Source organism: Narcine bancroftii, chromosome 3, assembly GCF_036971445.1.
Source record: "Narcine bancroftii isolate sNarBan1 chromosome 3, sNarBan1.hap1, whole genome shotgun sequence".
In the NCBI taxonomy this organism is placed as follows: Eukaryota; Metazoa; Chordata; class Chondrichthyes; order Torpediniformes; family Narcinidae; genus Narcine; species Narcine bancroftii.
Window position 1 is genome coordinate 326807817 of NC_091471.1, and position 21344 is coordinate 326829160.

At 43.9% G+C, this 21344-nt stretch overlaps 1 protein-coding gene across 6 annotated transcripts in view; it reads right to left on the bottom strand.

Annotated features, from left to right (window-relative positions):
* Positions 1–21344, bottom strand: part of LOC138759135 (synaptonemal complex central element protein 1-like) — an 89922-nt gene that overhangs the window by 43370 nt on the left and 25208 nt on the right. For 5 of the 6 annotated variants that reach the window (XR_011354640.1, XR_011354639.1, XM_069929106.1 and 2 more), the window contains 2 exons: positions 16892–16966; positions 5822–5869 (listed from right to left, as the gene is read on the bottom strand). Coding sequence is in view for 4 of the 6 variants with exons in the window: in XM_069929106.1 (XP_069785207.1) it covers positions 5822–5869; positions 16892–16966 (123 nt within the window). In the remaining 2 variants the exon portion in view is untranslated. The remainder of the gene's footprint in view (positions 1–5821; positions 5870–16891; positions 16967–21344) is intronic. The other variant, XM_069929107.1, reaches the window with a different exon arrangement.

The window sequence follows — 21344 nt, forward strand, 5'->3', positions numbered from 1 at the left end:
ACACGATTTTGCGCGTCCTTATTAACCATGTCGGCTATCCGGGAAAGGGTTAAGCATCCAGCTGGGTGAAGCAATTGATAGTTTAATTGTAGTCAATGACTATTCATGGCTTGCTCCCACCCCTAACCACCAGAACCTGGGCTCTCCAGGGGCTGGTACTCGGGGCGATGATCCCTTCCGCCTGGAGTCACTGAACCTCATCCTGGATAAACGGCATGTCCTCAGCCATGTCTTGGTAGCGAAGGGTCGACAATCTGGGGTGAAGTTCGCGAATAGCGACGGAGGGAATACCTGAAGGGTGTTGAGCCTGCCGTCCGGTGTGGGTACTGGGGGTGGGGGTAGAGCTCCGTGAGTTGTAGGATGCTCACTGTGAGGGGTGGCTGGGGCCTCCAAATGCCATTGTCAAGCTCTTGAACTGGCTTTGAAAGTCCAAGCCCAAGAGGATTGGCGCACAGAGTTGGGACATAGCAAGTACCGAGAAATTATCATAATGCTCATCCCCCACCATCAGAGAGGCAACACAATACCCCCCGATGTCAGTTTGGTGGTCTTTGACTGCCAGCGATATCAAGCTGCTCATCGGCCAGATTGGGAGCAAGAGTCTATGGGCAATGACTGGGTGAATAAAACTCTCCATGCTGCCGTTGTCAAATCGGCAGTTCGTTTTATGTCCATTCACCTTGATCTGCATCATTTAGTGGGGGATCGGATGAGGGCTGATTCAGCATTACAGATGCTAGGATTGGTGTGTCATCTTTGTCGTCGGCGTGGAGGCCCGATTCACAAGATGGCGGCCTCCATGTTGACCACGCGGTCATGGCTGCCGAGGTCAAGAAAGAAGGTGGAAGTGGTGTCGGCAGAGTGGACTGCGCCTGTGCAGACCATGCAGAAGGTGGGGGCTGTGGCAAGTAAGATGGCACCCCTCTCTGTGCGCACACGGTCTGTATCAGAACTAGGGACGAGATCCGCCCATCGGCCATACAAGCCATGCTGCTTCGTGGAGGTCTGAGCTTGACATACCCGCAGATAGTGGCCCCTTTTCTGCAGCCTGAGCAACAGAAAAGGGGACACGGGACAGTCATTGTGGGTGCTTCGCCTGCCCACAGAGAAAGCATTTTGTGCGTCCGGTCACCACCGCTGCCATCGTCAGGTTGCCCATCCCCGATGCCATCTCCCAAGATGGCGGCAATTTTGGTGTGCAAATGGAGGGCCGCTTTTGCCTGCGATCGACTCTGCGTTGCACTGGGCCGAGTCTAGAGTCCTGATTAACTGTATGGCTTGCTTCAGTGGCAACTGGTCTTCTTCGAGGAGGCACTGCCAAATGTAATCAGACATCAATCCCGGACTAGGTCTTCGACACACTGAGCCACTGGTACAGGAGCCGATGCACTACCCCTACAGTCTTTCCCCAGCAAGAGCAGGACACAAATTAATTCTTCGGCTGACTCACTAGGTTGTTGCTTGCAGGAAGTCTGGGGATAACGTGAGTAGACGTGGTTGATCCTTGGTTCATAGAGGGCCCGGAGCTCAGCCAGCACCTCAGTGTACGTGGCACAATCAGATTGCCTGGAACGCTTGCTGTCTGACTCTTGCTTGCAGTACCTTGAACTTCTTTTCGGCAAAGTCCACCAGGTCGGCAGCGGCTTCGAGAAAATTACCAAAGCAGCTGATCCACTGCTCATAGAGTCCAGATGCTCCTGGGAGTTGGGGGTCCACTTCCAGTCGATTGGGGCACAGCAGTTTCTCCATTACCAGAGAGATAATTTCTGTGCATTAAATTGTAGGGCACTACCAGTAACCACAGAGACAAGCTGAGGAAACGATAGGCTTTAATACACAGAAGAACCTTGCTGGCCTGGATCCCAGGATAGGAATGGCGGCGAGGGAAAGGTGGCTTGACCTTTATGGCCCAGGATCACAGGGGAGGAGTCATAGGGTATGAGTCATCTGTGGGCGGGCCAGCTCCATATATACCACCGACAATTATAACTATATACAATGGAGGAAACAGATCACCACCCACACACCCACACACACACACGCACAGCAGCTATACTTTGTGAGGAGCTTGATGTACAAGAGGTGGTGTCTCAAGAAAATAGCCTCTATCCTCAAGGACCCTCACCCATCCAGGCCATGTCCTCTTCACTCTGCTACTATCAGGGAAAAGGTCCAGGAGCTTAAAGACAATGACAGCTTCTTCCTTCCCCTCTGCCATCAAATTGGACAATGAACCCCAGACACTGCCACACTAACTCCTATTTTCTTGCCCTATTTATTTATTTTGAAATAAATATTTTCAAGTGACGCTGCTGCAAAACAATGAATTTGTGACATGTTGATGATGCCTTATCAGCTGGTCTCAAGACTGACTGGATCTGCATGTCACCTACATCTCTTAACAACTTTTCTGGAAACCATCCTGTCAGGGATTGTATGGGAACTGCTCTGCTCGGTTGCCACAAGAATCCACAGTGGGTTGTGAAAAAAGCTCAGGCCATTGCACATGTTACCCCTTCCATCAACTCCGTATACAACTCCCGCTGGCTTGGGAAAGCAGCCAACATTCCACCCTGGCCACCATCTTCCCGGGAAGCAGATTCATGGGCATGAGATTACGCAGCACCAGCTTTTCTTTCCTGCTGCTGTCAGACTCCTCACACCAGTCGAATAATTATTGCCTTTACTGCATACCAACTGATCTCTTTCTGTGGCCCTGCATTTCTGTTGTGACAGGGTATATAGAGGTATTTGGGAAATAAATTGGGAAAGGTTTGTTAGAGCAGGTCACACAAAAACTTTAACAGAAGTTTTTGCAGGAACTTTTGCAAGAGTGCTCAGAGTCTCATGATGGACTGTCATTTGCAAAAGGCAACAAATGTAACAACAGACAGTAGCAGCTCTGTCTGGAAAACAGAACTTACTGTCTGGAAGGTCATGTGATCTTTGCAGGCAGAGAGCAGGAAAGAAATTGGCTTTGCTCTCAGAGTTGAGAGAGAGGGAACCCTGAAGGGGGAAAGTTTCGTCAGCAAGACACTGGAGTGGCTGATTAAAAAGGAATCAGTTGTGGATGTCCTGGAACAAGAAAAACTCTCTGAAAACCAACAAGAACCCTTCTGAGTGGTAACCATTTACCTGTTAAGCACCAAAGCCTGGTGAACTTTATTAATGTTAACTTCTGTGCACAGTTCAAGAATTGCCTGCAACCAGTGAGATTGGAGTGTGAACCAAAGAACTTTGCTGAATTTACATACACATTACATACATGTGCGCTTAGAATTAGAAGGGGGTTAAGTAGGTTAAGTGAGTCAATAGAGATAAGTTAAAGTTTGATTCCATTTTCATGTTCAAAGATAATTAAAAGTAACTTTTGTTTAATTAACCCTTTGTCGTGGTGCATATCTATTGCTGCTGGGTTTTGGGGTTCTCTGGACACGTAACACTGTGCTTTGCCTTACTTGGTGTACTATAGATGAGACGTCCATATGCTTGCAAAACAAACTGTGTGTGACAATAACTTAGGCTCGACCTGCATGTTGACTTATAGGACACTGAAATCTACAGCACCTTACAGGCCCATCAGTCCACAATGTTGTGCTGACCCAATAACCTATCCAAAAATCTGTTGAGCATTTCCCTACTGTATACCCTTAATTTCTCTTTGGTCCATGTACTTATCTCACAGTTTCATCTTAAGATCTTCTTATCTTACAAGATCCTATTGTACCTGCCTCCACTGCTGTTGCCGGCAGTGCATTCCACGCAATCATCATTCTGTGAATTAGAATTTGTCATGAAAAGGTCATGGAATTTGTTGTTTTGGGGCAGCATCATCGTGCTAACATTTATGAAACCAGTTTACAAAATAAAATGTAAAAAATAGTGCAAAAAGAGTGAAAGTGAGGCAGTGTCAAAGGTTCATTGATCATTCAGGAATCTGATGGCAGCAGGGAGCTCTTCTTCAGGCTCTTGGACATTTTCCCTGATGGTAGCAGAGTGAAGAGGGCATGGCCTAGTTGGTGGGATCTTTGAGGATAGAGGCTGCTTTTTGAAGACAATGCCTCTTGTACATGTCCTTGATGGCGTGAAGTCTGGTGCCCATGATATCGCAACCCGAGTTATCAACCCTCTGGAGTTTTCTCTTGTCCTGACCACTGACACCTCCATACCAATCAGTAATGTGACCAGACAGAATGCTCTCTGTGGTACACTTGCAGAAGTTTTCAAGAGCCTTCGTTTGACATACTAAATCTCCTCAAACTCCTCACAAAATACAGCCGCTGGTGAGCCTTCTTCGTGATGACATCAACATGGCTGCTCTGGATCAAATCTTCGGAAATGTTGACCCTCTCCACTACTGAGCCCACAAGGAAGATTGGTTCGTGTTGTCCTGATTTTCGCCTAAACTTCACAATCATGTCCTTGGTTTTGCTAAGGTTGAGTGCAAGGTTGTTGGCATGACACCACTCAACTCGTTGAACTGTCTCCCTCCTTCCTTATTGCCGTTTATGATTCTGCCGACAACTGCGGTGTCATTGGCAAAATTGTAGATGGCATTGGAATTGTGCCTGGCCACACAGTCACGGGTGTACAGTGGGCTAAGCACACATCCTTGAGGAGCACCTGTGTTAATCGTCAGTGAGCAGACGTTGTTTCCAATTTGTACTGACTATGGTCTTCCCATGAGGAAGTCAAGGATCCAGTTGCAGAGGGAGGTGTAGAGGCCCAGGGGTTGAACCTTGTTGACCAGCACTGCTAGTCTGAGCTGTAATCGATGAAGAACACCCTTATGAATGTGTGAAGAACCTACCTCTTACATCCCCCCATGTACTTACTCCCAAGACTTTTAAAACTATCCCCCTCATTGTTTGATGTTTTTGCCTTTTTACACCTCCATCAGGCCACCCCTCATCCTCCGTTGCTCCAAGGAGAAAAGACCAATTTCACTTCCAATCTTCAATGCAGGCATCACCCTTGTAAATCTCCTCTCCACCCTCTCTATAGCAACAACATCTTCCTATCGTGAGGTGACCAAAACTGAACACAATGTTCCAAATGGGGTCTAACCAAAGTCTCGTAGAGAAGGTTCAAGAGTGTGAAATCACCCACTAATAGCCTTAAAGGGAATTTCTTCCCCGCAGGTATCAGGTTCTTAAATGAAAATTGGAGGTGGGGGGTTGACGGACAGCGAGGGAAGGAAGGGTGAGACTTATCGTGGAGTGGGTTTGTATAGGTCTACACTACAATGAGGGCTGAAGGGTCTCCACAGTGCTGCATTGTTCTATGAACCCCACAATAGAGCTCTCATGTTCCCTTTGCCTGGTGCTAGTTGTCCCCTCATTGTAACTCCATACCCTGTCAATCAAGTTAAATAAGGAAGTCTGCAGACACTGGGGTCAATCTGGGCCAAATCTCTCCAGCATGTTTGTGTACTGCACTTTATTTATTGTGCTCCTTGCATGTCAGAGACAACCGACTGAACGCTCACAGAAGAACCCTCCTCTGGGCATTCTGAGCCATTTTTCTGTATGAAAATCATACCTCATCCCCTGCAATTACTCCCAAGCCATTTCGTTATTAGACATTTCAGCCCTGGGGGAAAAAAGCCTCTGGCCATCTGCATGATCGACAGATCTCATCACCTCTGAAGGTCACCCCTTATCCTTGTGGAAGTCACCTTCAATCCCGAGGGAATGGCTGAGAATAGCAGCTTGGGCCACAGTGATAAATGGATGTGCAAGGCTTTACTGCAGATGGCAGAGGCGTGCTCCATCTTTGGGAGTGCACTGCGCTTCATTATGCACCCCAACCCTCTCCCTACCTTCTTTCTTGTTGCAAGTGGATTCCAGGCAGTACACATCCTGATTCACTGTGGATAAGGGAAAAAGAAGTTGTGTTACTGCAAGATATTGAAAGGAGATTAAGGACTGGCAGAGCAATCGGGTTTTATACAAGGCATTAGGCACACAGCCTAGTATTACTAGAGCGCATCGGATGTCCCCCAAAGTTCCTCAACATGATTATCCAACTGCACGAAAACCAACAAGGTCGGGTCAGATACAGCAATGAGCTCTCTGAACCCTTCTCCATTAACAATGGCGTGAAGCAAGGCTGTGTTCTCGCACCAACCCTCTTTTCAATCTTCTTCAGCATGATGCTGAACCAAGCCATGAAAGACCCCAACAATGAAGACGCTGTTTACATCCGGTACCGCACGGATGGCAGTCTCTTCAATCTGAGGCGCCTGCAAGCTCACACCAAGACACAAGAGAAACTTGTCCGTGAACTACTCTTTGCAGATGATGCCGCTTTAGTTGCCCATTCAGAGCCAGCTCTTCAGCGCTTGACGTCCTGCTTTGCGGAAACTGCCAAAATGTTTGGCCTGGAAGTCAGCCTGAAGAAAACTGAGGTCCTCCATCAGCCAGCTCCCCACCATGACTACCAGCCCCCCCACATCTCCATCGGGCACACAAAACTCAAAACGGTCAACCAGTTTACCTATCTCGGCTGCACCATTTCATCAGATGCAAGGATCGACAATGAGATAGACAACAGACTCGCCAAGGCAAATAGCGCCTTTGGAAGACTACACAAAAGAGTCTGGAAAAACAACCAACTGAAAAACCTCACATAGATAAGCGTATACAGAGCCGTTGTCATACCCACACTCCTGTTCGGCTCCGAATCATGGGTCCTCTACCGGCACCACCTACGGCTCCTAGAACGCTTCCACCAGCGTTGTCTCCGCTCCATCCTCAACATCCATTGGAGCGCTCACACCCCTAACGTCGAGGTACTCGAGATGGCAGAGGTCGACAGCATCGAGTCCACGCTGCTGAAGATCCAGCTGCGCTGGATGGGTCACGTCTCCAGAATGGAGGACCATCGCCTTCCCAAGATCGTATTATATGGCGAGCTCTCCACTGGCCACCGTGACAGAGGTGCACCAAAGAAAAGGTACAAGGACTGCCTAAAGAAATCTCTTGGTGCCTGCCACATTGACCACCGCCAGTGGGCTGATAACGCCTCAAACCGTGCATCTTGGCGCCTCACAGTTTGGCGGGCAGCAGCCTCCTTTGAAGAAGACCGCAGAGCCCACCTCACTGACAAAAGGCAAAGGAGGAAAAACCCAACACCCAACCCCAACCAACCAATTTTCCCTTGCAACCGCTGCAATCGTGTCTGCCTGTCCCGCATCGGACTGGTCAGCCACAAACGAGCCTGCAGCTGACGTGGACTTTTTACCCCCTCCATAAATCTTCGTCCGCGAAGCCAAGCCAAAGAAATAAGCGATTGTTATGTGCACTGTGGTCCACAGCAAAGTAATTGGTCAGGTTGCACATGTAGACATATGGACATGAATTTCACCAGTCTGGAGTGGGCAGAATGAGTTGGCCCCTTTCTTCAAGGTTGGGGCAATGCCTTTACAGCGCCAGCGACTGGGACCAGACCGGGGTTAGAATCCCGCACTGTCTGTAAGGAGTTTGTAAGTTCTCCCCATGTCTGTGTGGGTTTTCCCCAGGGGCTTTGGTTTCCTCCAACAAAAATGTACTTGGGGTGAAGGTTAATGGGTTGTAAATTGAGCGCATGGACTCGTGGACCAAAATGGCCTGTTATCGTGCAGTTTGTCTAAATTAAAAAATTTAAAACATTTTTTTTTTAATTATCATCTGACGGTATATGTACAACCTGACAAACACACAAAAACATAATACATAGTACATTGAGATAACAAATCATCAAAATAAATATATAACAATATTTGGGATGACTGTCACGGTTGCAGGATACTGTTCATCAGTCTTACACCCTGGGGAAGGAGTTATTCCCCACCCTGGCAGTCCACGAGCTGTGAGAATGCTGAATGACCAAGGAACTGCTCACATTAACCATCCAAGACTTTCATATTCACAAAATAATATTTATTCATTTGTACAGATGAAATACTTGTCCTGTATATGTATTATTTGTCTGTATGTCCTCCACCGAGGACTGGAAAACGCTGTTTCATTGGGTTGAACTTGTGCAATTAGATGACTTGATGAATTAAAATAAACTTGACTTAACTTTGATGCTCCTGTACTTTCTTGGTAGTGGGTTGAAGATCCTGTGTGCTGGATGGAAAGGGTCCTCGATAATTCCTCGAGCCCTATTTAGGCAACTCTCTCCTGAGGCATGGTTAGCATAACACTGTTACAGCGCTGGCGATCAGGACTGGGGTTCGAATCCAATGCTGTCACTAAGGGGTTTGTACGTTCTCCTCGTATCTGTGTGGGTTTTCCCCGGGGGTTTTGGTTAACTCCCACCCTTCAAAATGTACGGGGGTTGTAATTGGGTGGCATGGGGTCATGGGCCAAAAGGGCCTGTTACTGTGCTGTATGTCTAAATAAATAAATAAAGGTCACCATTAGAGGAAAGGTAGACCCCAGTGATCCTCTTAGCTGCTTTAATGATTGACTTCCAGTTCGATGCTTTTCAGCTACCATATCACACAATGATGCAGCCGGACAGGACACATTCATTTTTGGTCCTGTAAAATGTTGTTAAGATGCGGGCCGGTAGCCCTTGCTCCAAGCTCAGCCTATGACATGCCATCCTACAGCAAGGGGATCTCTAGCTTAGTTTGGAAGAGCCAAACAAAGTGCAGCTGGAAGAGTTCAGCAGGTAAGGCAGCATCTGTGGGTCAGACTTTCAGGTCAGGACCCTCTATTGAGACTAAAGTGGGAAGGGGGTGATATTACATATAAGGAGAGGCCAAGAAAAGATAGGGTTTTCCCCCCTTACATAGATGATCTTAACATTTCAAAAACCAGATTTACCACATGGCAGAAGCTGATTCTGCCCATTCAGACCAGTGCCGCCCAATTGACATACAACCCCTATACGTTTTGAAGGGTGGAAGGAAACCTGAGCACCCAGAGGAAATTCACGCAGACACGGGGAGAATGTAGAAATAGCAGCAGATTTAAACCCGGGTTGCTGGTGATGCAATAGTGTCTCGCTAACTGCTATGTTAACTATGCCATCCATCTGATGACTTCAGTTGCATAGAACATTCTGGCACAGTACAGGGCCTTTGGCCCATGATGCTTTGCCAACCTATATTAAATTAAATTGAATTTAGACATACAGCATGATAACCGGCTATTTCAACCCATGAGCCCATGCCACCCAATTACACTAACCTTTACAGCCCCCATACATTTCAGAAACTGGGGACAACCCATGCAGACACGGGGAGAATGTACAAATTCCTTACAGACAGCACAGGATTTGAATCACAGTCCCGATTGGTGGCCCTGTAACAGTGTTGCACTAACTATTATGCCAACCATGCTGCCCATACCCTCCAAAAAATTGATCATCTCTACTTCATAAACCTCTACATTTCTTGCATCCATGTGCCTAAGAGTTTCCACCACCACCTCTGGCAATGTATTCCAGGTACCCATCACTCTTTGTCTAAAAAACACCCCTGATGTTTCCCATATATAACCATATAACAATTACAACACAGAAACAGGCCATGCTGAACATCTTCTCCCACCTACTCCCAATGCCCCGCACCCACCCCATAACCTTCCATACCGTTCCCATCCATACACCTATCCAACTTTTCCTTAACTATTACATTCGAACCCGCACCTACCAGTCTGGTCGGAAGCTCATTCCACACTCCCACCACCCTCTGAGTGAAGAAATTCCCCCTCATGTTTCCCCTAAACTTTTCCCCCTTCAATCTCAATCCATCTCCTCTTGTTTGAACCTCCCCCATTCTCAATGGAAAAAGCCTGTCCATATTGACTCTATCTGTCCCCTTCATAATTTTAAATACCTCTATCAAATCACCCCTCAATCTTCTATGCTCCAAGGAATAAAATCCCAGCCTGTTTAACCTTTCCCTGTAGGTCAAACCCTGAAACCCAAGCAACATTTTTGTAAATCTTCATTGCACTCTCTCTATTTTGTTGACGTCCTTTCTATAATTCGGCGACCAAAACGGCACACAATATTCCAAACTTGGCCTCACCAATGCCTTATACAACTTCAACATGACATCCCACCTCCTATACTCAATACTCTGATTTATGAAGCCAACATACCAAAAGCTTTCTTCACCACCCTATCTACATGTGACTCAAGTTTCAGGGAATGATGTATCAGAATTCCTAAATCCCTTTGTTCTACTGCACGCCTCAGTTGCCTACCTTTGTTGATTATTCCTACCAAAATGTAGCACCTCACACTTACATATTAAATTCCATCTGCCATCTTTCTGTCCATTCTTCTAATTGTCCTATATCCCACTGCACTTTGAAAACCTTCCTCACTGTCCACAACACCATCAATCTTAGTATCATCTGCACACTTACTAATCCAATTTACCACCCTATCATCCAGATCATTTATAGAACAATGAACCCAGCACCGATCCATCCCTGAGGCACTCCACTAGTCACAAGTTGACAAACAATTTTCCACTACTACTCTCTGACATCTCCCATCCAACCATTGTTGAATCCATTTCACTACTTTAACATTAATACCTAATGATCGAATCTTCCAAACTAACCTCTTACGCGGAACCTTGTCAAAGGCCTTACTAAAGTCCATATATACAACATCCACAGCCTTCCCTTTGTCAACCTTCATTGTAACCTCCTCGAAAAATTCAATAAGAATTGTTAACTACTCCTAATCAGTCCCTGGTTATCCAAATAATTATAAATTCCAGCCCTAAAACACTCTCCACCGACGTCAGACTTACAGGTTTATAATTACCCAGTTTACTTTGTGTGATGCATTACATATCAGAAAAGAAGACACAAAACATAAAGTCTATTCATAAAGTCCAGCCAGGTGTTGCCTTGTCCTCCAGTGCTCTTCCTGCAGGTACACAGGTCGCCCCCTGCAGTAGGCTAGTGGTGTATCACCACACTTTGAGAGCCTTTTTTAAGCAGGGGATAACATGAGCTACCCTCCAATCCTCTGGCACCTCCCCCATGGCTAATGATATTTTAAATATTTCTGTCAGAGCCCCAACTATTTGTACACTAATCTCCCTGAAGGTCCTAGGGAATATCTTGTCAGGACCTGGAGATTTATTCATCTTTATTCTCTTTAAAATAGCCAGAACTATCTCCTCATTAATTTGTACATTTTCCATGACCTCACTACTAGTATTCCTCACTTCACCTGACTCAATATTCCTTTCCTTAGTGAATACTGAAGAAAAGAAATAATTTAAAATTCCCTCTATATTTCTTCTGATTCTTCACATAGCCTTACCCCTCTAATCCTCAAGGGGCCCAATTTTATTCATCACTATTCTTTTAATGTACCCGTAGAAACCCTTTGGATTTATTTTTACTTTGCCTGCCAAAGCTGCCTCATATCTCCTTTCTTAAGATTTTTTTTGCTGCACACTTTATATTCCTCAAGCACTTCATTTATTCCCTGCTGTCTGTACCTATTGTACATATTCTTCCTTCGAACCAAATTCTCAATAACCTTGAAAACCAAGGCTCCCTATATTTTCTATCCTCTCAGGAACATACCAACTCTATACTCTCAAAATTTCCCCTTTGAATATCCTCCATTTATCTGTTGAATCCTTCCCAGAAAATAAATTATCCCAATCCACACCTTCTAAATCTTTTTGCCTCTCCTTGAAATTACCCTTGTTCCAATCAAGAACCTTAGGGCCAGCCCTATCCTTCTTCATAATTAACCTAAAACTAATAGTATTATGATCACTAGATCCATAGCGTTCCCCAGCACAAACCTCTGTCACCTGACCTATCTCTTTTCCTAATAGCAGATCCAATACAGATCCCCCTTTCTAGTCAGTTCTACTATATATCGATTAAGAAAATATTCCTGAACACATATGACAAACTCCAACCCATCCAGCCCTAAACTTCCCTCCCTTCTCCTGTTTGTTACTGTCTGTTACTGCTGCCCCGGGAAAAAAGGTGCTGGCTGGCTACTGTATCTAATAATCTTGCCTCTCATAATCTTGTAGATCTCCATTTCAATAAAGGGTCCCTGAGCATTTATATCTGACCCACTGAGTCTCCCTACCAGTTCAGTCTGGTCAAGATTCCAGCAAGTATTTCACTTGTTTGTTCTCTTTAGTTTGGGGGCAAGTCGTACCAGGCTAATTAGGCACATGTGCAGAGAATATTGAACACTGCTGATGGCCCTGGCTTTATTTAACCTGTCAAGCTGCCAAATTAAACACGAGTGCTCTGACTATCAGCGGACTTTACTGAATTAGATTACACTCATGTGATTAATCTGCTTTTGATAGTTGCCAGTGAAAGATTAACAATTTTAATTTAACGCAGCATGAGAAGTAGAGGAGACGGCCCTACAGAACGGTGTCCATGGCAGTAGTCCAGCTAGAGGCTCAGAAGCTGAGAGACCCACACAAGCTGTAGGTGACGTGATCAGAGTACCTGCACAGGCTACAGGAACTGCCTGTGGGAACCAGGCCTTGGAGCCAGGATTCAAGAAGGAATCCCAAAGGGCTTCGGCACTGAAGACTTCCTGACCATGTCGGAGGTTTGGATCTGGAGCTTGGGTTGCCACTGAATTGAACAGTACTCTGTGTGGTATAGTGGCTGCAGCAGTGCTTGAGGCGAATCCACGGACACTCAGTGACTCTGAAGGGACTCTCTTTCACTTCTCTTTCTCTCGTACAGTAAGGGGCAATAGGTGACACAAAAGGTGACTCTTTATCTGCTTTATGGCAGGCAGGAGGCAATTTCATGCAATATAACACATTCTGTACTATTACATAACCATGAAGGAATCTTGTATTTTGACAGCCGGCATGGACATGGTGGACTGAAGGGCTTGTTTGTGTGAATTTATGACTCTAGAACTGCTGACACTATAGACATATGTTACTATTTGCTATCTGCATTCTTTTGCCAGTTGCCACAGGAAAGAACTTGGTTTCTGCACTTTACTAATATGTTGAAATACTGGAAAATATATTAATTGGTAATATTTATATTTATCTTTATAAACTTCAAAATTAACATAACTTTCACAGTACATGATATTTTTGACTTCCAACCCCAGTTAATACTACTATGCCCATTGTCAAAAAGAAACGCCTACTACGTCCCATTCTCCGATAGGGATTTCTGAACTCTATTATAACCTGATGGGACCACGGACATATATGTAGTTGGATGTTGCCCAAACGGACATTATGAGGTGCATGATTGTACTGACAAAGGGCCCTGTGCCTGAAACATTGACTGTTTCTTTTTAGTAAACACACCAAAGTGCTAGAGAAACTCAACTGGTCCCACAGTGTCCAGAAGGCCCAACATTTCGGGCCTGAGCCCTTCATCAAGAGGCAGGAAAGTGCCTGAATAAAAAGATGGTGGGGAGGAGGGAGAAAGGGGGAGGACCACAGTGGCAAGAGGCCACAGGTAGACATGGACAGGAGGGCAGGGAGAGGAAAGCTGACAATTGACCAGGGGGAGGGGGTGAATGCAGAGCTGGAAGAAAGGAGACATAGAGATGGGAAATGAGGGGGTCTAACGGAAACAGGAAGTTGATGTTAATGCTGTCTAATTGGAGGGTGCCAAGATGGAAGATGAAGTGTTGTTTCTCCAATTTGCAGGTTATCTCAGTCTGGTAATGCATGAGACAACAGACAGACATGTCAGCAAGGGAATGGGATGGGGAATTGGCCACTGGAAGATTCCTGTTATTACAATGAACAGCAGGAATGTGCTTGACAAAGTGATCTCCCAGTCTGCAGCCAGTCTCCCTGATGTAGAAAAGGCCACAACGGGAGCACCGGATGAAGTAGATGACCCCTGCAGATTCACAAGTGCAGTGTGCTTCATTTGGAAGGACTGTTTGGGGACCCAAATGGTGATGAGGAGGTGGTGTGGAGGTGCAAGTGTAGCGTTTCCTGCAGTCACAGGAGAAGATATTAAAGTAGGAAGCGATGAGTGGACAAGGGAGCCATGAGGAAGGTGGAGAAAGGAATATGTGTTTGATGGTTGGGGGTCACATTGTAGGAAATTGCAGAGGATGATAGAAGCCAGGAAGGATACATGGCTGTGGAATCGAGTTTGAGTGAGTACGTGTTGTGGAGTTTGAGAGGAGCAGGGAGTGCAGATGGGGTGCAGTGAGTATCTCTTTCCCCTTGATGCTCCTTGACCTGCCTGCTGAGAGTTTCACAAGAACACAAGAAGTAAGAGCGGGGCAAGCCATCAGACTGGCCGAATCTGCTCCACCATTCAATAAGATCATAGCTGATTTGGCCGTGGACTCAACTCAACTTCCTCAAATTCCCCGAAAGCTTATCTGTGTCTTAAATACAGTCAATGAGGCTGCCTCCACTGCTTCCTTGGGCAGAGAATTCTACATTCCATTGTTTCTGGGATATGCAGTTCCTTCTCTCAGACTTAATGCACTAGTTTCCAATATCTCTGCTTTAATTTCATGCTTCCATCATCTGCAACTTTTGGAATATCCTTGCACTGCCAAGATTAAAAACATGTGGACAACTTAAATCATATCTTATTTATTCAAATGCTTTGTTACCATATTCTTAATGGTGGATTCTAGCTCTTTTTCTTCTGCAACTTCTTAGTCACATTATTGACTTTGTAATTTGTTCAAATTTCAGATTTATTAGTCGGAAGTGCAAGGGTGAGCCTGATGGTTGTTGACAGGAGGTGGTAATGTCCAGTGGTCAATGGTAGTGTAATTGTAGAATTTTCAAGGCCAACTTCAGTTTGTTTCAAGGCTAACATTGTTTCAAGGCCAACTTCAGTTTACCCCTCCGCATCAGCCCAACTTCCTCTCAAGTCCTTGGTCCTAGTGGCGGTATGTGTGAGAATCATTTTGTGCTCCTTGGCCATTAAAGGCAAGGATGTGGGATGGATGGATTTTCTTTAGGTTATTTGGCTGGAAAATGGGATGGATGGTTGGGAGGGGTGATGGTTATCATATACATGGATTGGGTTAGACGAGAATATAGGATATAATGCAGACATGAAGGTTCATTGCGTTTTATACATATTCTAGATGTGCGGATATCACTGTTGTAACGAATTGGATTTCCTACCCCTTGTATGACACAATAAAGATCTTGAGTCTTGAGCATCAAAAAATGTATTGTCAGAGTACGTACAGGACATCATATACAACTCTGAAACTCTTTTTCCTGCAGGCGCGGTATTATTACCACTTACTGGTAGTGCAAAAAAAACCTGTCAGTGTACACATGTAAACAAGAAAAGAAATGTAAACACAACAAATGTAAACAAACTGATTGTGCAATACAGTGAGAATAAAAATCAATAAATTGCACAAGAATCTTTAAACAAGTTCCTGATTGAGTTTGTTGTTGAGGAGTCCAATGGTGGAGAGGGAGCAGCTGTTCCTGGACCTGATGGTGCGAGTCTTGTGGCCCCTACATCTCTTTCCTGATGGTAGCAGCAAGAACAGAGCGTATGCTGGGTAGTGTGGATCCTGGTCGCTGCTGCTCTGCAACAACAGCATTCTTTGTAGATGTACTCAATAGTGGGGAGGGTTTTGCCTGTAATGTCCTGGGCTGTGTCCACTACCTTTTGCAGGCTTTACCCTCAGGGGTATCAGTGTTCCCATACCAGGTTGTGATGCAGTTGGTCAGCCCACTTTCCACCACACATCTGTAGAAATTTGCCAAGGTTTCTAATGTCATACTAAACCTCCACAAACTCCTGAGGAATTAAAGGTGTTGAAGTGTTTTCTTCACGATGCCATTAGTGTGTTGGGTCCAGGAAAGATTCTCACTGACTCCCAAGAACTTAAATTTTTTGACCCTCTCCACCTCTGAACCCCCAGTTATCTCTTCCTGAAGTCAATAATCAGCTCCTTGGTTTTGGCAAGATTCATGATTCTTTTATTGTAATGTAATAAAACAGATGTAATATTACACTAAACTGCATTTAGTCATTTGTAAGGAAAACAATGAAGCGCCCCTTACAATCAGAAGGAATAGAGAGTCTTCCCCAGGATCACTGAGTGTCCGTGGATTCATCTCCAGCGCTCCCGCAGCCTCTGCAGCTGCACAGATTCCTGTGCGATCCATCGACCACCTGAGCTCCAGATCCAAACTTCCAACACGATCAGGAAGCCTTCAGCACCCTTGGCACCCTCTTGCATCCCAGTTAAGATACCTGGTACCCCTTCAGCCAGTCTTGAGCCAGTCTTGAGCTGTCCGCAGCTGGGTGCGTGTCCTTTGACCATAAATCACCAGCAACTAGCAGCCTGCATGTGTTCCTCACCTTGAGTTTCCAGCTGCCAGCTTCCTGCATGTTCTTAAGCTGATGAGCACCTCATTGATCCATTGCCATGGTCACCATACCGTAGGTTCAGCTTTTCTTATACTTCTCAATCAGGGAGTGTTCTCCCCTTTTTCTGGTACCCTGCGCCAGTTTACTGCTTACCTGGACACTGCAATCCATTGAGGCCGGCATCAGCACAGGTGCCACCATCTTGGGCACTGATTCAAGAATTGTTGGCTTCATTAATAGGCCGTTTAAAGCCTGTACAGAGCTGTCAGGTAGTAGGACTGGGTAGGTGGACCCTGTGGAGGAGCACTGTATCTCTGCTCTCCCTGGATCCACATCAACGGCTACACTACATTGGTGCCATTTTTTTTCTGTGTCTGGCCACGGACCTGGCCCGTGCTGTAGGAAGACTATGACCAATCAGGGTTCCTGGGCTGCTTGCCTTGTGTGTATCAAACTAATGAATGAATAAGCAGTTCCTGAAGTTCGGGTATTGACTGACCTTCCTTCCTGCTGACACTCCCACCCCCCCTTAGGATGAGCCTCATGAAAGGGGAGAAAAATGGCTTACTTACACTTGTCTCGATCTTTCTCCATTGCGGACTGGTGTTCTTGCAATCTCTTCAGCTCCTCATCGCTCACTTGTTTCTCTGCAATGCAATGACATTTATTTGTCAGTGAGCGGGCTGGGATGGGAAATCTTTAAGTACAATGCGGAAGGTGTGTTACAATGCAGAGGTTTGGATCTGGAGCACGGGCTGCCGATGGGTTAGAAAGAAGCCTGTGTGGATGGAGGGGAATCCACACTCGGTATCTCTGAGGGGACTCTCATTTGGTTCTCTTTCTCTTGTACTGTAAGTGGCATCGGGCAATTTCTGCTGATAGTAAATCTTGGTCTACCTTACATCAGGCTAAGGGCAATTTTGTGTAATATCACATCTGTTTTATTAAATGACAATAAAAGAATCTTTAAGTTTAAGTGTGCTGTGTTATTCATGTGTGGAGTATGGATACAGCATACTTCTGTGTGTATTTGACTTGTCTCTTTAAATTTTTAACTTAATTTAAAATAGGGTAGAAGCAGATTCTGTCCATTGTTGATGCTCTATGCGGCTGCTGAGCACTGGAGGTAAATCCATGGACATTCAGCGACAGATTCAACTCTCTTTCGTTTCTCTTTCTCTCGTACTGTCAGGGGAACTGTGCCACATTATTGGTGATTCATTGACTGTCCTAAAGCAAGCAGAAGGCAATTTTGTGTAATATTACATATTCTGTACTATTACATGACAATAAGGGGGCAAATAAAATTTTTAAAAGTGTCTTTATCCAGGGAGGAGTCACGTGATGGAGTAGTGGCCGGACGGTGAACTCCAGCCCTCTCCAGAAAAGTCGGGAAAAACAAGAGAAAATACAAAGGCACAGAAATACAAGTTAAAGAAAAGTGAGTATAAAGGTGGAAAGAAGATGGAGACAAAAGGAGAAAAATCAAAATCAACGGAAAGAAGAGAGGAAGAGAAGACAACGGAGGAAAAAGGTGAAGGCCTTACCTGTCCGAAGAGGCCCGCTGTGGAGAGAAGACCCCACTACCTCAGGTCGGTAGAAAAAGAACTACAACAATGGCTCACAGAGCCGAGTAAAAGTGCGCAACCGCGCATGTGCGACTCCTCGCGCATGCACGATGCGCATGAAAAAAAACACACCGACGGGAGGGGGGACCAGCTGGGGAGTCGATCTCCACAGCCGGCAACGACAGCTGCAGAACACCTGCAGCAAGAAGAGACCACAGAAGACAATGGAAACAAGAAAGAAGAGGAGGAAAGGGCACCAAAGAAACAACAGATGGCCAACCCAGAGGAAGAAGTAGAGGAAGAATACAGAGAAATAGATAAAGGGAAAGGCAAGGTAAAGGATATACTTGCTCTTGTTAGAGGATACATGGAGTCATTTAAAGAATGGCAAACACAGGAATTCAATGATTTAAGAAGAAGAATAAACAACACAGAAAAGAAAATAAATAAAATGGATATGACCTTAACAGAAATGGGGTAAAAAATGGACAAGATGGAAGAGCGGGCAGTAGCAGCAGAAATGGAGGTAGAAGACTTAAAAAAGAAATTGGAGGAATCTAATAAAAAAACTAAAGAGACACAAGAACTACTAGCTCAAAAAATAGATATAATGGAAAATTATAACAGAAGAAATAACATAAAGATAGTGGCCCTTAAGGAAGATGAAGAAGGCAAGAATATGAGGGAGTTTATAAAAGAGTGGATCCCTAAGACCCTAGTATGTCCAGAACTACAGCAAGAAATGGAAATAGAAAGGGCACATAGAGCATTGGCCCCTAAACCACAACCACAACAAAAACCAAGATCTATTGTAGTAAAATTCCTAAGATATACTACAAGAGAAAAGGTACTGGAGAAGACAATGGAAAAAGTAAGAGAGGGCAACAAACCACTGGAGTATAAAGGGCAAAAAATCTTCATTTATCCAGATATAAGCTTTGAACTCCTAAAGAAGAGAAAAGAGTTCAATACAGCAAAAGCGATTTTATGGAAGAAAGGATATAAATTTACACTGAAGCATCCTGCGGTATTGAAAATATTTATTCCAGGACAACAAAACAGACTATTCTCGGATCCAGAAGAAGCACGAAAATTTGCAGAACAATTACAAAAATAGACTGAGGGATGAAGACGGGTAATGAGAGCAAAAATGATCACGATTGATATGTATGTGGGTAAAGACAAAAATAGACTGAGGGATGAAGACGGGTAAGGAGGGTAAAAATGACCATGATTGATATGTATGCGGGTAAAGAGGTATAAGAGTGAATAGAGACAATGGGCATATGTGAAAGTATCTGTAATTAGAGGAAAACATAGAGAGTATAGACAAGAATTAATAAGGGAAGGTAATGGAATAGAGAGAATAAGGAGGGAATTAAAAGAGTGACCTTTGTGACATATAAAAAGCGAAATCTTTTCTGGGGGGGGCTGGGTGGGGGAAAAGAGCGGTCACTGCAAAATCAATTGACGCTTGCGAGTGGATTCGCAAATCCAAATGGAGAGGGGAGATGTGGTTGTCCGACAAGGGATAAAGGGCAACTCAGGAGGGGAAGGGGAGATTGGGGATAAAGAAGATAGAAATAGGAGAATAAGGAAAATGTTGGATGTTGTAGGAATGTTGTCTGGTAAAGAGTTGAAAATAAGAAAACAGAAATGGAAAAGGAGGAAAGGTAATGATGGAAAAACGGAAAGAGAAGATAAACAAAATATAAAATGGCTACGCTGAACTATATGACTCTAAATATTAATGGAATACATAACCAAATTAAAAGGAAGAAACTACTAAATTTACTGAAAAAGGAAAAAATAGATATAGCATTTGTCCAAGAAACACACTTAACTGAATTGGAGCACAAGAAATTAAAGAGAGACTGGGTAGGACATGTAACAGCAGCATCGTATAATTCAAAAGCAAGAGGAGTGGCTATATTAATTAGCAAAAATGTGCCATTTAAAATAGAAGAGGAAATAATAGATCCAGCAGGGAGATATGTTATGATAAAATGTCAGATATATTCAGAGCTTTGGAATCTACTTAATATATATTCACCTAACGAAGAAGATCAAAAGTTTATGCAAGATATCTTTTTGAAGGTAGCTAATACGCAAGGGAACATACTAATAGGAGGGGATTTCAATCTGAATTTGGATCCAAATATGGATAAAATGGGGAAAAAAATTAACAGGAAGAACAAAGTAACCAAATTTATAATTAAATCAATGCAAGAAATGAAACTTGTGGACATATGGAGGAAACCCAAAAGAAAAGGAATACTCATACTACTCGACTAGACATAAAACATACTCAAGGATAGACCTATTCCTGTTATCAGCCCACATTCAAGGGAGAGTTAGGAAAACGGAATATAAAGCTAGACTATTATCGGACCACTCACCCCTGTTATTGGCAATAGAGCTAGAGGACATCCCTCCAAGAATGTATAGATGGAGATTAAACCCCATGCTACTTAAAAGACAGGATTTTAGAGAATTTATTGAAAAACAATTAAAAATGTACTTTGAAGTAAATACGGAATCAGTGGAAGATAAGTTTATACTATGGGACGCAATGAAAGCATTCATTAGAGGGCAAATAATAAGTTATGCAACCAAGATGAAGAAGGACTATAATCAGGAAACAGAGCAGTTGGAAAGGGAAATAGTAAACATAGAAAAAAAATTAGCAATGAAGGAAGATACAACTAAAAGAAGAGAATTGGCGGATAAAAAAATAAAATATGAAACATTACAAACATAAAAGGTAGAGAAGAATATAATGAAGACAAAACAGAAATATTATGAACTAGGTGAAAAAACGCACAAAATCCTAGCATGGCAGCTTAAGACAGAGCAAACTAAGAAAATGGTACTGGCAACAAGGAAAAAAGACAAACAAATTACATATAATCCAAAAGAAATTAAGGAAAACTTTAGAGAATTCTATGAACAATTATACCGAACTGAAAACGAAGCGAAAGAAGGGAAAATAGATGAATTTTTGACTAAAATTGAACTACCAAAACTAAAAATAGAGGAACAAAATAAATTAACAGAAACATTTGGAACAGTAGAAATACAAGAGATAATAAAAAAATTACCAAATAATAAGACACCAGGAGAGGATGGATTTCCAATAGAATTCTACAAAACATTTAAAGACTTATTAATACTGCCCCTCCTGGATGTAATCAACCAGATTGATGAGACACAAACCTTACCAGATTCATGTAAAACAGCAATAATTACAGTAATACTAAAACAAGGGAAAGATCCACTCTCACCAGCGTCATATAGACCAATATCTTTGCTAAACACAGATTATAAGATAATAGCTAAACTATTAGCAAACAGATTAGCAGAACAGGTACCGAAAATGGTAAATTTAGACCAAACTGGATTTATCAAAAAAAGATGCACAACAGACAATATTTGTAAATTTATTAACTTAATTCAT